The 13,547-nt window shown below is 40.1% G+C and overlaps 1 protein-coding gene across 1 annotated transcript in view; it reads right to left on the minus strand.

Moving 5' to 3' along the window:
• The window catches only part of LOC148867444 (cullin-1-like), a 33,897-nt gene extending 23,127 nt beyond the window's left edge, over window positions 1-10,770 (minus strand). Inside the window, exons 1-3 of the mRNA XM_088975769.1 lie at window positions 10,429-10,770; window positions 9,731-9,907; window positions 9,535-9,634 (exon numbers count right to left, since the gene is read on the minus strand). Of these exons, the coding sequence (XP_088831895.1) occupies window positions 9,535-9,634; window positions 9,731-9,870 (240 nt within the window). The 5' untranslated portion in view covers window positions 9,871-9,907; window positions 10,429-10,770. The remainder of the gene's footprint in view (window positions 1-9,534; window positions 9,635-9,730; window positions 9,908-10,428) is intronic.
• Between the last annotated feature and the right edge of the window lie 2,777 nt (window positions 10,771-13,547).

Raw genomic sequence — 13,547 nt, forward strand, 5'->3', positions numbered from 1 at the left:
TATTCAGTTCCTTTGAAAGATTACAAATTATGATGAATCCCCAACCCAGGCATGCACCAAGCTCATTTTTGTCACCACAGTCAAGCTATGCTATCAGCTAAAGCTTTTACCAATTTTGGGACCTACCTGAATGAGCAGTTCAGACGGATTAGATGCCATAAATATTTACTTCCCTAATCCCCAACCCTGGCATGCCCCTATCTAAATCTTTATCACCATAGTCTTGCTATACTATCAGCTGAAGCATTTACCAATTTTGGGACCTACCTGAATAAGCAGTTCAGAATAGATGCCATAAACTTTTACTTCCCTTATCAGATATCCAAATGTCCAAGGGCTTTACACATTTGATAGAAACCAGCTGCCTGCCATTTGACAATCGCCTTCTATCACCATCCCACTCCAGCTTGCATCAATTACTAACTTCAAACCTTGATGTAGAGCCATCGGAGAATTTTCAACTCCAGATGGTCCTGCATGACTTACCACAATGTTCAACTCAAAGTCTCTAAAAACTCGCCTCAGACCTAATTGTTCCCAATTGTCAATTGAACTTTTGTCAAACTTTACTTTTAGTCCCCTCCCCCCCCCCTGCCAGGTGCCTTGCAAATTATGGATAATACATGCCTTTATGTGAATTTATTATCAATTTAAACCAAACCAAAAGACTGCCATCACCAACATAGGTGGAGCCCCCTAGTTGCTCAGAAGGCATTCAATCAAGACAAAAATAAATCTGAATTTCTTGCTTAACGTGGATCATTCTTCAATACTCTCCAGCACCTATTTTATGGCTTTTTACTGTTGCCTTAAAAATTTCCTCTCTTCTATTTTATTCATTAGAAGAAGAATACCAAAAGTGTTTTATGAAAGACTTTCAACATGCATATGTTAGAATCAAAAGTCATATTATGCTTCCTCTCTGTTATGCTAACAACACAAATGAAGCAAATTTAATCCCTTAATTTATTGAAAATCCATCGATACCATGGATCTCAAATAAAGGTATGGTGGTGTTTCACATTACCACTAGGTTTTGTTGCTTTTGTTTAGCACAAATAATCAAAAGCTTATAATAGGATATTGCTTTACATTGCAGATTTTTTTTGATCAATAACACTTTCATTAATTCATCAGTAGAAAATTTACAAGTGGAAGACAAACACACTTATCTTCCAAGAGTCACAAAGAGCTTCAAGAAAGGAAAAAAGAAAATACAAAGACACTAATGTTACAGCTTAGCCCAAAACAATTAATCCCTTTCTGCCCCTTGTTTAGCTAAACCGTCAGCTAGGGAATTAGCAGATCTTTTAATCCAACATGTCTTAACTTCCATCTCCCGCACCAGCCACTTGAATTTCCTCTTCTCATTATTATACTTCTATAAATCATTTTTATCTTTAGTCAGCCACCCTATCACCACCTCTGAATCCCCTTCAATTATAAGTTTCTTGATGTTCAATTCCTTAGCTTTCTGGACTCCTTCCATAACTGCACAGATCTCAGCTCTAAGGGAGTCACCCACTCCAATTGGGCCTGAGAACATAGCAAAGATGACCCCATTTTCATCCCTAAAAACACCCCCGATCCCCGATTGTCCCGGGTTTCCCCTACTACATCCATCAAAGTTTAATTTCAAGAATCCACTTGTGGGGGGGTCCAAGCCACACTCATTACTGACTTGGACTGCGTGCAAATTGCAATTTCACCCCACTTCCTCAACATGTCATCCACAGTGTAATCTGTGAATATTTCCAAAGATTTCAGCCACTGTACCACCCTAAAATGTATGATAGCCCTCAGATCTGCTGTTCCTCTCTGAGTTTCTGAGAATATCCTGGAGTTTCTTTCTTCCCACAGTGTCCAACATATTGCAACCCTTAGTCCTCTCCACATTGTCCTTCCCCTTTTTAACCGCCACCTGAAAAGGAAGGGAAGAAAAGGCCCTGCATGTCTGATGGGGGATTCCAACTGCATCCAAATAAGGAGAAAGCCCAATCTACACCATTAGGTGAAAACCAGTCTCTCCATCTGCTTTACACAGAACACACCACTGAGGTGACAAGCAAGTATTGGGTCTCTTCTTTTGGAGCAGATCACCAGTGTTGATTCTTTCCAGATAGGCTTCCCAACAAAAACTACCAAACCTAGGAGGTATAGCTCTGCACCAAACCTCACCAACAGGGAAAGGATACAAGGTAGGACTGGTGGACTGACTTAAGACTTTGAAGAACGAAGCATAAGAGAAAATGCCATTGAGGGTAGGTGTCCAAATTCAAAAATCCGCCCTAGTGGGGTCTAAGACAACGTTATCAAGAAGTGCAGAAAGGCTCAAAATACAGTCTAAGACTGAGTCCCTCAAATCCCTTCTTAGACCCAAGTTCCACCCAATCCCAGAAGTGGAAGAGGACGGGGTGGTGAAAGACGAGATTGGCTCATTTTTCAAACCAGAAAGAGCATACAAAGACGAAAACTGATCCTTTAGAGGGGCGCTCCCCACCCAGGTTTGCTCCCAAAATTTTATGGAGTTACCGGAATTCAAGTCATACCTGATATTAGGAAAGAAAACTGGGTAGCAGGTCGTGAATGGCTTTCCAAGGAGAATTGCTTGTAATCCTAGCTCTGATTCTAGCGTCCCATCCATTGTGCTCCAGCCCATGTATACTTGCCACTATTCTATCCCATAGCTTCTCCTTCTCCATAGGAAACCTCCACAACCACTTCCCCAACAGAGTCATATTCCTTCTCCTAATACTCCCAAGCCCCAAACCACCACACGACTTACTCCTACACACTATTTCCCAGCTAACTCTATGATCCCTCTTCTCCTCTCCCGGCTCCCATAGGAAATCTCTCATTATCTTCTCTAATCTGTTAGCAATCTTCACTTGGATTTTAAACACCGACATGAAAAAGATGGGTAAGTGAGCAAGCATGGCCTTAATTAGTGTAATTCTCCCACCAAGAGAGAGGTAGTTCTTTTTCCAGGATACCAATCCTTTTTCAAACCTTTCCATCACCGGGTCCCAGAAACTCTCTCTCTTGGGATTATCACCTAATGGTAATCCTAAGTAGTTCAAAGGTCACCCCGAAACTTCACACCTCAGCACTTCAGCACTCTCCCTGATCTCTCCCTCCTCCAAATTCACCCCCATTACACAGCTTTTCCCAAGGTTAACCTTCAATTGGACATTTGCTCAAACAGTTGTATCACCGACTTTAGGTTCCTGATAAACCTCACATCACTGCCTTCACAAAACAAAATCGTGTCATCAGCAAACTGTAAGTGAGTGAGGGGGGTTTCCACCCTCCCAACCCTCCAGCCTCTAATGAGCCCCCTAGAATCTGCTATGTGAATCAGTTTCCCCAAAAGCTCCGCAATTAGAATGAACAAGAAAGGAGAAAGGGGGTCTCCTTGTCTTATACCCCTATTGGCTGGAAAGAAATCTACCACTGTCCCATTCACTAGCACTGAGTAATGACAATTCAGGACACAACCCATGATCCACTTATACCATCTAGCCCCAAACCAAAATTTAGTCAAAACGTTCCTCAAGAAATCCCAGTCCACCAAGTCATAAGCCTTTTCCAAGTCCAACTTAAAGACCACTCCCTTCTTCTTGTCCCTCTTAAAGTTCTCCACACTCTCGTTAGCAATTAAAATCTGATCAATAATTTGTCTTCCACTCACAAAAGCTCCTTGATAGTGTGCGATGTTATCTGGCAGTACCTTCTTCAGCCTCAAAGACAACACTTTTGCAATGATCTTATACAAGCTATTAACCAAGCTTATTGGCCTAAAATCCTTCGGGTGGGATGCACCTTTCTTTTTTGGAATTAAGGCTATAAATGTAGAGTTCACACCCGGATTGACAATTCTTCTCCTAAAAAACTCCTCAAACACCCGCAAGAGATCATCTTCCAAGATATCCCAACAATCCTGATAAAAAGCAATTGTAAACCCATCCGGCCCTGGAGCTTTTTCTCTATCTATAGAAAACACAGCCTCCTTGATCTCTTCTAGATTAAAGCTTCTTTCCATCCTTCTCCTGTTCTCCACCCCTACATCTGGCCAATCCAAACCTTCTACCCACACCCTTCTACTCACAGGCCTTCTTAGAATAGACTTAAAGTGCTCCACACAAGCCCAGGAAATCTCCTCTTGTTGTACTAACTCAACTCCATCTACTTCCAATTTGGAGATAAAGTTCTTCCTTCTCCTGCCATCTGCTAGAGAGTGGAAATACCTAATGTTTCTATCTCCCTCTTGCAACCATTTACACCGAGATTTTTGCCTCCAGCTAATTTCCTCCTTGTGTAGGCAGTCCTCTAGCTGTCTTCTCAATTCTCTCCTAAGGTCATTGTCTTCCTCTCCAAATTCTCCCCTTTCCTCTTTAAAGTCAAGGCTTTCAATCTTCTTCATTAAGTCTCCCTTTCTTTCTTCTATCCTCCCGAACTCCATCAAATTCCACTCTTTGATTCTTGCTTTCAAGAATTGTAGTTTCTTATGGAATCTCATCCCCTCTCACTCCACCAGCGGGTTACACTCATGCCACCACTCCCTCACTTTGTTAGGAAACCCTCGATGAAGTAACCACATATTTTCAAATCTAAAGGGGGTAGGACCTCCACACCTTATTTCCTCCTTACATAACACTATGGGCCAGTGATTCAATGTCACCCTTGAGAGAGCTCTAGAAGCCAAGGTTCCCCAATGTTCTTCCCAATCCAAAGAGAACAGGAATCTATCCAGCTTAGAGCAAATGGGTCTAGATTGGAGATTTGACCATGTAAATGCCTTATGTGCTAGGGGAATCTCTTTAAGCTCTAAGGCATCCACAAAACTGTTAAACTTCCTCATGCTTTTTGTCACCCCCCGGTTAACCTTATTGGACTCCTCCGAGAATCTAATCACATTGAAATCCCCACCCATGCACCAAGGCCCATCCGACAACCCTCTAACATCAGCCAGTTCCTCCCACAGCTCCTTTCTCTCTCTGTAGTCATTCGGTCCGTAAACATTTGTGAGCACCCACATATAATCATCCTCTTGCTGCTTAAACTCCATGGAAATCGAGTACTTTCCGATCAACTCCTCCAGACCTTCAACCACATCCCTCTTCTACATTGTTACAATCCCCCCAGAATCACCCCACGATGGAGCCGCCACCCACCTAATCCCCCTAGCTTTCCATACACTCCTTGCCCACTTGTCATTAAACTCCATTCTCTTAGACTCTTGCAACAGCACAATGTCTGGGTCATACCGTCTTACCTCTTGTTGCTCTCTTCTTCGCACTCCCAATTCCCCTCACATTCCAACTAAGAATCTTCATTCCACTTCTTTTTAAAAACCCCTTGCCACCTACCCACTACTTTTCCCCTTTCCTTCTATCTCCTTTTACCTCGAGCTTCTTGTCTCCTTCTACATCTCTCTTTAATCTGTCTACTTCACTCAACCTCCTCTTCTTTGTTATGATTTGCATCTTCCTCTTATGTAAACTTTCTTTCAACTCTTTCAAATCTTCTAGCCTACAGCCCAACTTCCCTACAAATTCTGCTATCGTGTCTTCTCTCACCGATTCCACCACCCCTACACTTCCTACAGAATCCCCTTCATCTCTGTCCACCTGCCTTTCCTTCCTCTCCTCTAGTCCCACCTTAGTTCTTTCCTCTCCAACCTTCCTCCCTTTAATGTTACCTCCCTCCTTCCCTGCTTTCTCCCCGTAATCCTCTCCATCTCTACCCTCATTCCTTTCCCTCCTCTCTGCTAACCCCTCTTCTCTTCCTTCTTCCCCTTCCCTCCTCCAGATCAACTTCCCTTCCATTTCCTTAAACACTCTTTCAATGATTTCCCACACTTTTCCACTCCTATACCTTTCTTCCTGCACCTTCCCACATTCCTTCCTTCCCCTCTCCCCCTCCTCAGAGAGACCGCCTACTAGCTCAGTTGCATATTCATGGGCTACAGAACATGGTACAGGAACGGAATCTGGAACCAAAGACAGAGGAGACACATTAGTAGCACAAACCGAAATCACAAGGTTACCTGGGACTGATGGACAAGCTAGAAAAGGACTGCTCCCGGCCTCCCTCTCTTGTTCCGGAGGTTGGTAAACATTTATCTTCCTGAGTTGGTTGGGAAGTACTTCTGTCCTTTGGTCAACCTGGTGATCTTAACACTCTACCCCTGGGTCACCCCTAGATGGCGTATTCCTGCTCTGCTTCCGGTTCTCCCGATTTTCCCCTTCTGATAAACCTTGCACACTCTGTGGTCTTGGGAATGAGATAAGTCGATTGCAGTCTTCACCCTAAAATAATCTTACAATATTCCACCCTTCCTTGTCACCTCCAGCACAGCAGCCTTCATCGTTTACACTACCCACGCTAGAGCCATCAACAGAAAGGTCCTCCGATTCATCATCACCTTCACTGCACTGCACCCATCCTTCAATCTTCTCTTTCTTCTCTTCAGTTCTTCCCCTAGTGAAACTTGGCTTCAGCCTCTCTGAGAAGCCTCGCAAGGGGCTAAGCTCCTTCAGACTTCGTCGAGAGACCCACTGTAAAGCCCGCTTCTTTTCTGGTTTCTGGCACTGCGCGCATTCCCCATTTTGCCTCGCGACTGGGGACGATGATAGACCGTAACCGTTGTCTATCTTAGTCGAAATCCAAGTCACGTGTTTCATTAAAGGCTCACGCGCCTTTTTAACAAGCTGGGTCGGACCCACTGACCTGTTTGGGCCTTTAAAAACACCACTAGCAATCCACATGGGCTTGTACTTTGGCCCATTCTTAAACACCCGCGAGCTCACGTGACTTTTAAGAAGGTCACGCACGTCCAACCCTGGGCTCGATTTGGTTTTAACAGGTCTCAGTTCGGTTCTTCCTTGGACCAACCCCTTTTCCTTGTTCAAACAAGTCAGATTGGCACCGGTTATATCCTGTGCAAAGGACCTGCCACCCTCCAGACTGTTCACTGCTTCCACACGCGAAAATCCCAACCCCTAAATGCTACCCTTTTGTTTCTCCAGCATTTGTTTTTCCATTTTAGTGAAAGTGCTTTTCTTGTTTGAATCCTCCAACCCTTTCTTGCCACGCAGCTCTTCTTCTTCAACCTTCTCATCTCCCTCCCTACGAGCCTCTTACCAGAGCACCGATTCAGTGGATGAAGCCAGCCACACTGAGTAGCACTGCCCTTCAACTAGCACCTCTATCTTCCGAGGAATCTCCTCAGGTTTTACTCCATTCAATAAAATGGAAGTTGAACAAAGGTCTCCCCAAAAGGCACCTCCTAGTGATCCTCCACACATCAAAGCAATGGCTTCAGCAGTTTCTTGCTTCCACAAGTGAAAGGGAAGACCTAAGAGACGCACCATCACTCCATCTTCAACAAAGAAATCTTTGGAGTTTGATCCAGGACACCATCTTGATACTGTGAAGTTTCCAAGTTTAGCTTGGATATTTAAAGCCTCAACTTCTAATTTGTTCTCAAGTAGATCCAGCAAAGCCTTGTCCTTCTCAAAAGGTGTTAAAATAAATGTGCTCTTCAACTTTAACCTTGCTATTAATAGATCTGCAACTTTCCTCCAGTCAAGAGCTGAAGCTTTAACTATCAGTTTACTTTCCCAATCACATCTCTGTATGTTTACTCCCATTCTGTATTTACCTGCCCCAGCTATCACTAAAAGAGTCTCTTGCTTGATATTGTTCACCATACTACTAGAACTACTTATCTTCCTTTTTACTATTGCTTCTCTTTTAGCACTCAAGCGTTGCAATAGTTCACATAAGGCGCCATGAACTGCCTTCTAGCCCTGACTCTTCCTTCCTTCTGGGAAGCAGATCATCTGCTTTCTACCCTTGCCAAAAAATTCTGTCAAGGAAATAAAGTAACCTTTAAGGTTTCTCTTACATTCTACAACAAACCTTCTTCCAGTTTCTGAGAGAAGCTCTTTCGAACTATTTTGCTTGCCTTTGTTACTTGCACCTTCCACAAACTCCTTGAGCCCTTCAATTACCCCCAAACCTTCTAACATCACCATCCCTCTCTTTGCTTCCCTAATTTTCAAGCTCAGCTGACCATTTAATCTCAATTCCTCAAATTGGAGCTCCTTAGATTCAACCTTCAAAGCTTTTTTCCAACGGCCTACCTCCACAAATTCTCCCATCTCAGTTCCTCACCTCTCACCAACCCTGTCTTTACTTCACCTTATCACCCTCTCACCATCTCAGACAAAGGCAACAGATGAAAATGAAAATCAAGCTTTTGTTATGTTTTTTAATCTGTTTTGACGAAATAGGCCAAAAGCCTTAACTTCATTGATCGAAGATCTCTAAGTAGCATGTTTACCAGATGAAATAATAATTAGATTTGGATCTTCTTATAAGATTTATGGGGAAGGAGAATTTATACTTGGCCTAAATCATGCATTGTTTTTCCAGTATTAGTAGTAATAGAGGTAGTATCATAATAAGTTCGGTTTGTATTTAGTTCATTTAGATTTTAAACAAAGTTTTATTTAATGAACCATAGCTTATCTTAACCTTCTCAAGCATATGTTCACAATACAAATACAATAGAATACAATATGTGGTATATTGATATCCTTATATAGGATCATTGCACAAAAACCGGTAGCAATATCTAAACCATCCCCAAATGCTTTGATTTAAATGTTTTACATTTTTTCATGGATAAAAATTTTACCTATTATCCATGAAGTCACCATCAATTTCCACTGACCAATGGATCTCCGGTAGAAATTTGATGCTATCCACTTTCCGACTTTAAACAGAGAGATTTTCTTAGGTTTTGTTCCTTGACTTCTATATCCGCGTAATTTCTTTCCTACATTTAAAAACTTTGAAACCCGTTTGATGAAGAAGCCAGTATAATGTTACCAGCAAGCTATTGATACCTCAAGGATCTCTTGCACTCTTCCCGAACATAATGGAGACAAATAGTACAATATTTAATGATGATAACCAACCCCCAAGTGTACCAGAAGACCATCCAAGAAGTAAGATAACCATCCCTATATCTCTCAATTCTCTTCCAGCACTTTTGCAATGAATGAAAAAGATAACTGATGTGTTCCCTGCATCCCTGCACATCAAACCCCCATTCAAAGGATTTTGATGTCTCATCAATAAAAACCATGACATTCTGATGGTTGATCTCCAAACAACCAAAACTGATATTAACAAAAGAAAGTTCACGTCTTAGGGCCACTGTTTGGTGCAATTGCTAAAATTTGTGCTAACAAGAATGAGAATCAGCAGAGTGGATTTTTTACAATGCACTCAAAAATGAGTAGGGCAGTATGTGAGAAGGTAGGCGTCTCAGAAATAAGTAGGATGAAGTTCAGAGATGATATTAAAAATTTAAGTTGAATGATCGAACAATCGATAAATACATAAGGCCAAAAGGAATAGATTGGCTCTATAAATACGACCAAATGTTATAGATCAAACTATAAAGATCAACCATGTCAGTGCAGGCTTGATTTCTGAAAATATTTGCAATTTCCTCACCGTTGAAGTGATGTAGTCTTCAAAGGACTCTCGGTATTTATCATATAGCTGTTGAGAGTAATCATGAGGAGGTTTTTGAGTACACATATTGTAGATGGTTCTGTCCTTAAAGTTAAGCACAAATGCATCAAAGGAGCGCCATAGAAACCCAAAGATATAAAGCTTTAAAACGAAATAAACAAAACAAAAAGGATACGTGTAGAGCATCATATAATCCTCCGAGCTAAACTGCGTTTCAGGAAGCCCTTCTAGAATGTTTTTGAGTTTTGTGATCCCCTTCTGCATGAACTCCCATCCTTGGTCTAAGTCAATAATCTTCCGCTCAGCCATTGTCATATCGCCACCCTCTAAATTTAGTTCTCCAGTTTAAATTCTGCAAAGTGTAATTGCCAAACATCACAATTCCGAATATAATGATCAATAAAAGATCCTAACAACTAAAACCTACTACTAATCCAATTGCACAAGCAAAAAGCTAGGAAAATCCCCAAATCCAATTTCGTTTAATACTTGCCAGTTTACTAAGTTCTACCTAGAAATTCCTACAAACGCAAGTCCTGGGTTCTTACTCCTCTAAATCAAAATAATCAGAAAACACGATGCCCTGATCAAAAGCCTCTGACGATCCAGAGGAAACCCCTAATCCATCCTTAAATTAAGGGAAAAACCCAGAATATGTCACTGTATTGAAATTGCGAACGACGAATAGTAAAGCCAGGGGAATGAGAAATGATCAAAAAAAAAACACAGGAAAGAAATAAAAAATAAATAAAATAAAATCTATTAGAGCTGGATAAAGAAATAACGAAACGAACAGTTGCAAAATAGAAAAAGGAAGAAAGAACGAAAAAATAGATAAAAGTATTGAAAACCTGATATAGGGATTGAAAATACCTGAATTGAATCAAGCACGAACCCTAACCCTAGAAAGCAAGCCCTAGAGGGAGGGAAGGGCGGTGGAGTAGTGCGACAGAGACGCCGCTTTGAAACGATTGAGATGGTGAGAGACCTCCGACAAAGCGCATTCAAGGAGGAGGAAGCCAAAAGTTGGTCTCTCTCTCTCTCTCTCTCTCTCTCTCTCCAATATTTTTTCTCTCCCCCACACCCCCTATTTTCTGTTCATATATCTGGAACAGTCATTAAAATTAATTTTGATTATTTATCGGATTCAAATAGCTCAAATTTTTTATATCTATTAATTGTTCTATAATCCAAGAAACAAGAAAATTTAATCTCGAACTAAAATTATTTTTATTAGTTCTTTTATAACTGGACCGGTTTGACAGCCGGGTCATTTCCAAATCCAAACCGACTTGAAATCTTCTACTGTTGTTGCTGTAAAAACCCTCTTGGAAAATCAATCAAATCATGCTTCTTTTTCACCTTGAATATGCTGTAAATGATCGGGTCTAGTCTTATCCATGGATTCAGATAGGATACGGGACGGGTTGATTTTGGATAAATAAAATTTTGATTAAAATATTATAAATTATTAATAAATAAATTGAATTTGATTATGGTATTGTATATTAGGCTACGTTTGATTGCAATGCAAATCGAGTGCAAAATTTGTACTTGATTCAGTTTTGCTTTCCTTTACTTCTCCAAAAAAAATATGAAATTTTGCATCACCTCTTACCTTAGTTCTTTCTCATATAAAGTGGAACCATTATCATCTTATATCCTATCTTATTTATAGACAAATAAATCTCGTATTAGCTCCATTCTCTTCCATTTTAAAATGCAAGTCAAAAGCTTTTTGGAGATAAAAATGCTTGACTCTAAAAGGGATAGTGGAGAAAACTATCGATAAAGCGAGGGGTTGGAAAAGAAATCTATCAAGTTAGGGGGAAGTTAGGCTCAATTTGGAATTAATACAAATGCAAATATGTATAGCCTAAATACATATAAAATAATATAAAATATAAGGTTTTGCACTTTATACAATAGAGGATAATCATTCCCCAAACCCAACCCAAGTGCAGGCAGGATTCGATCCCAAGTCTCCACTACCTTACCAACCAATCCGTTGACACCTTTAAGTGTTTTCTTGTTCTGAAAAACAAAAAAAAAGAAAGAAATCAGTGGTTACATCTCTCTCAGCCTACTCCACGAGCCACAGAAAACTCCAAAAGGAAGTTTTGTTGGAGAAATGGGCTTTCTAGTTTCTGGTTCTATCAAAAGAAAGAAATCAGTTGTTACAGCTCTATCAAAAAAACTCCATCAGCAAATTGTATGCAGAAATGGGCTTCAGAGATCTATCCATCTTCAATGAAGCTTTGTTGGTTAAGGGAGTTTAGATATTATTGCAGAATTTGGTGATTTGGGCTAAAATCCTTGAGGTTGTGTTTTGGAATCAGTGTAAAATGTCATCGGTGTAAAACACTGAACCGTGAAAGTGAATGTTGTTTTTTGAAAAATGCGATGGGTGAAGAGTGTAAAGTTTTACATCAATAATATCGATGTAAAACTTTACGTTTTATAGGTTTTACATCAATTGTCGATGTAAAACTTTACGTTTGATAGGTTTTACATCAATTATCGATGTAAAACTCCACTCCATCCAAGCATACGCAAAACTCAACCTGGAATTTTATGTCAACCACGATTACACTCTCCTTCCAAACCCAGACAAAATCGAACCGGTATAAACTTTTACACCGATTCCAAAAGTATTTTGGCAGGTATGGTGCTTCTCAAAAAGGATCTAATTTGGCAAATTGAAAATGGTGAAAATATTTAATTGGTAGGATGCTTGGGTTTTGGGGCTTCCAAATGGTAAGGTTCAATGAGGTCGCCCTCAAAAGTTTAGGAAGTGCCCGTGAGGAACCTTATTCTTGTGGACCTCAAGAGGTGGAATCATGCTTGAGTATTTTCCCTATTCTACCAAGAAGAGGCTAAAGTAATTCTGCCAATTCCCTGAGTAATTCTGATGCAAAAGATACTCCCATCATTTGGGTACTGCTTGAGTTGATCCCCTCATTTGGATTAAGATTTGGCCGATCCAAGCATTGTTAAAGGTTCAACGTTTCATCTGGAGACTCTCCAAGTGGTGGCTACGGTTAAGGATCCTAATTTGTTCCAACCAGCTCCTTTTGAAGATATATGCTCTTTGAGGCAAGGCTTTTGATGTTTTTCTTTCAGTCATGTTGTAAGTACATAGAATTAGGCACCATAGAAACTACGTTGAAGGGCATTCGAACGCATAACCACAGCGTGCTCACATCACAACATAAGCCTAAAACCCTCATACCGCAATTGAGGCTCAGTTTGGAAGGAGTACAAATACAAATATGTACAATACAAATGCATATTTGTATTTGTACTCTTCTCAAACTGAGCCTCCATAATGCAACGACCCTTGAATCACAACAAACACTCTACAATACGCAACAATAAATCTATCATTGTAGCGCACTATACTCTAAGAGCCATTTACCATCTTTCAGGTAAGCCTCATTGTTGCCTTACCTTACCTTTTCCACCAAGGTTCAAAGTATTGACACGTATTAGTCTATATTGGCCGATACGTATTAGGGGTGTCAACAGATTCGAATATCCAATTTCGAATTCAGTATTTGGCATAATCGAATTTGGATAAATCAAATATTTAATTGGTCGAATTCAGATATGACCTGATTTGATTTGATAAATATTCGAATTCGACCAATTATTTAATTCTTATATATAATATAAAACATTTTATATACTTTATATATAATAATTAAGTTATATAAATAATTTATATATTTATATACTTTACAACAATAAAATATTTATTTTATATATTTATTAGTTATCTAAAATAATTAATTAATCGAATCCGAATTGGATCGGATCAAATATTCAAATATATAATCGGATTCAAATTCAGATATTAATTTTCAATTTCCACCGAATATCGAATTTTCTAATCGAATTCGAATTCAAATTCAAATATTGCCTGGTTAGATTCGAATTCGATCCGTTTAAACCCCTAATACATATTGTTCCGGAACCCCTAATATAGGGGC

This window comes from Nelumbo lutea, chromosome 3 (assembly GCF_056320005.1).
Source record: "Nelumbo lutea isolate HS-2025 chromosome 3, American lotus-T2T, whole genome shotgun sequence".
In the NCBI taxonomy this organism is placed as follows: domain Eukaryota; kingdom Viridiplantae; phylum Streptophyta; class Magnoliopsida; order Proteales; family Nelumbonaceae; genus Nelumbo; species Nelumbo lutea.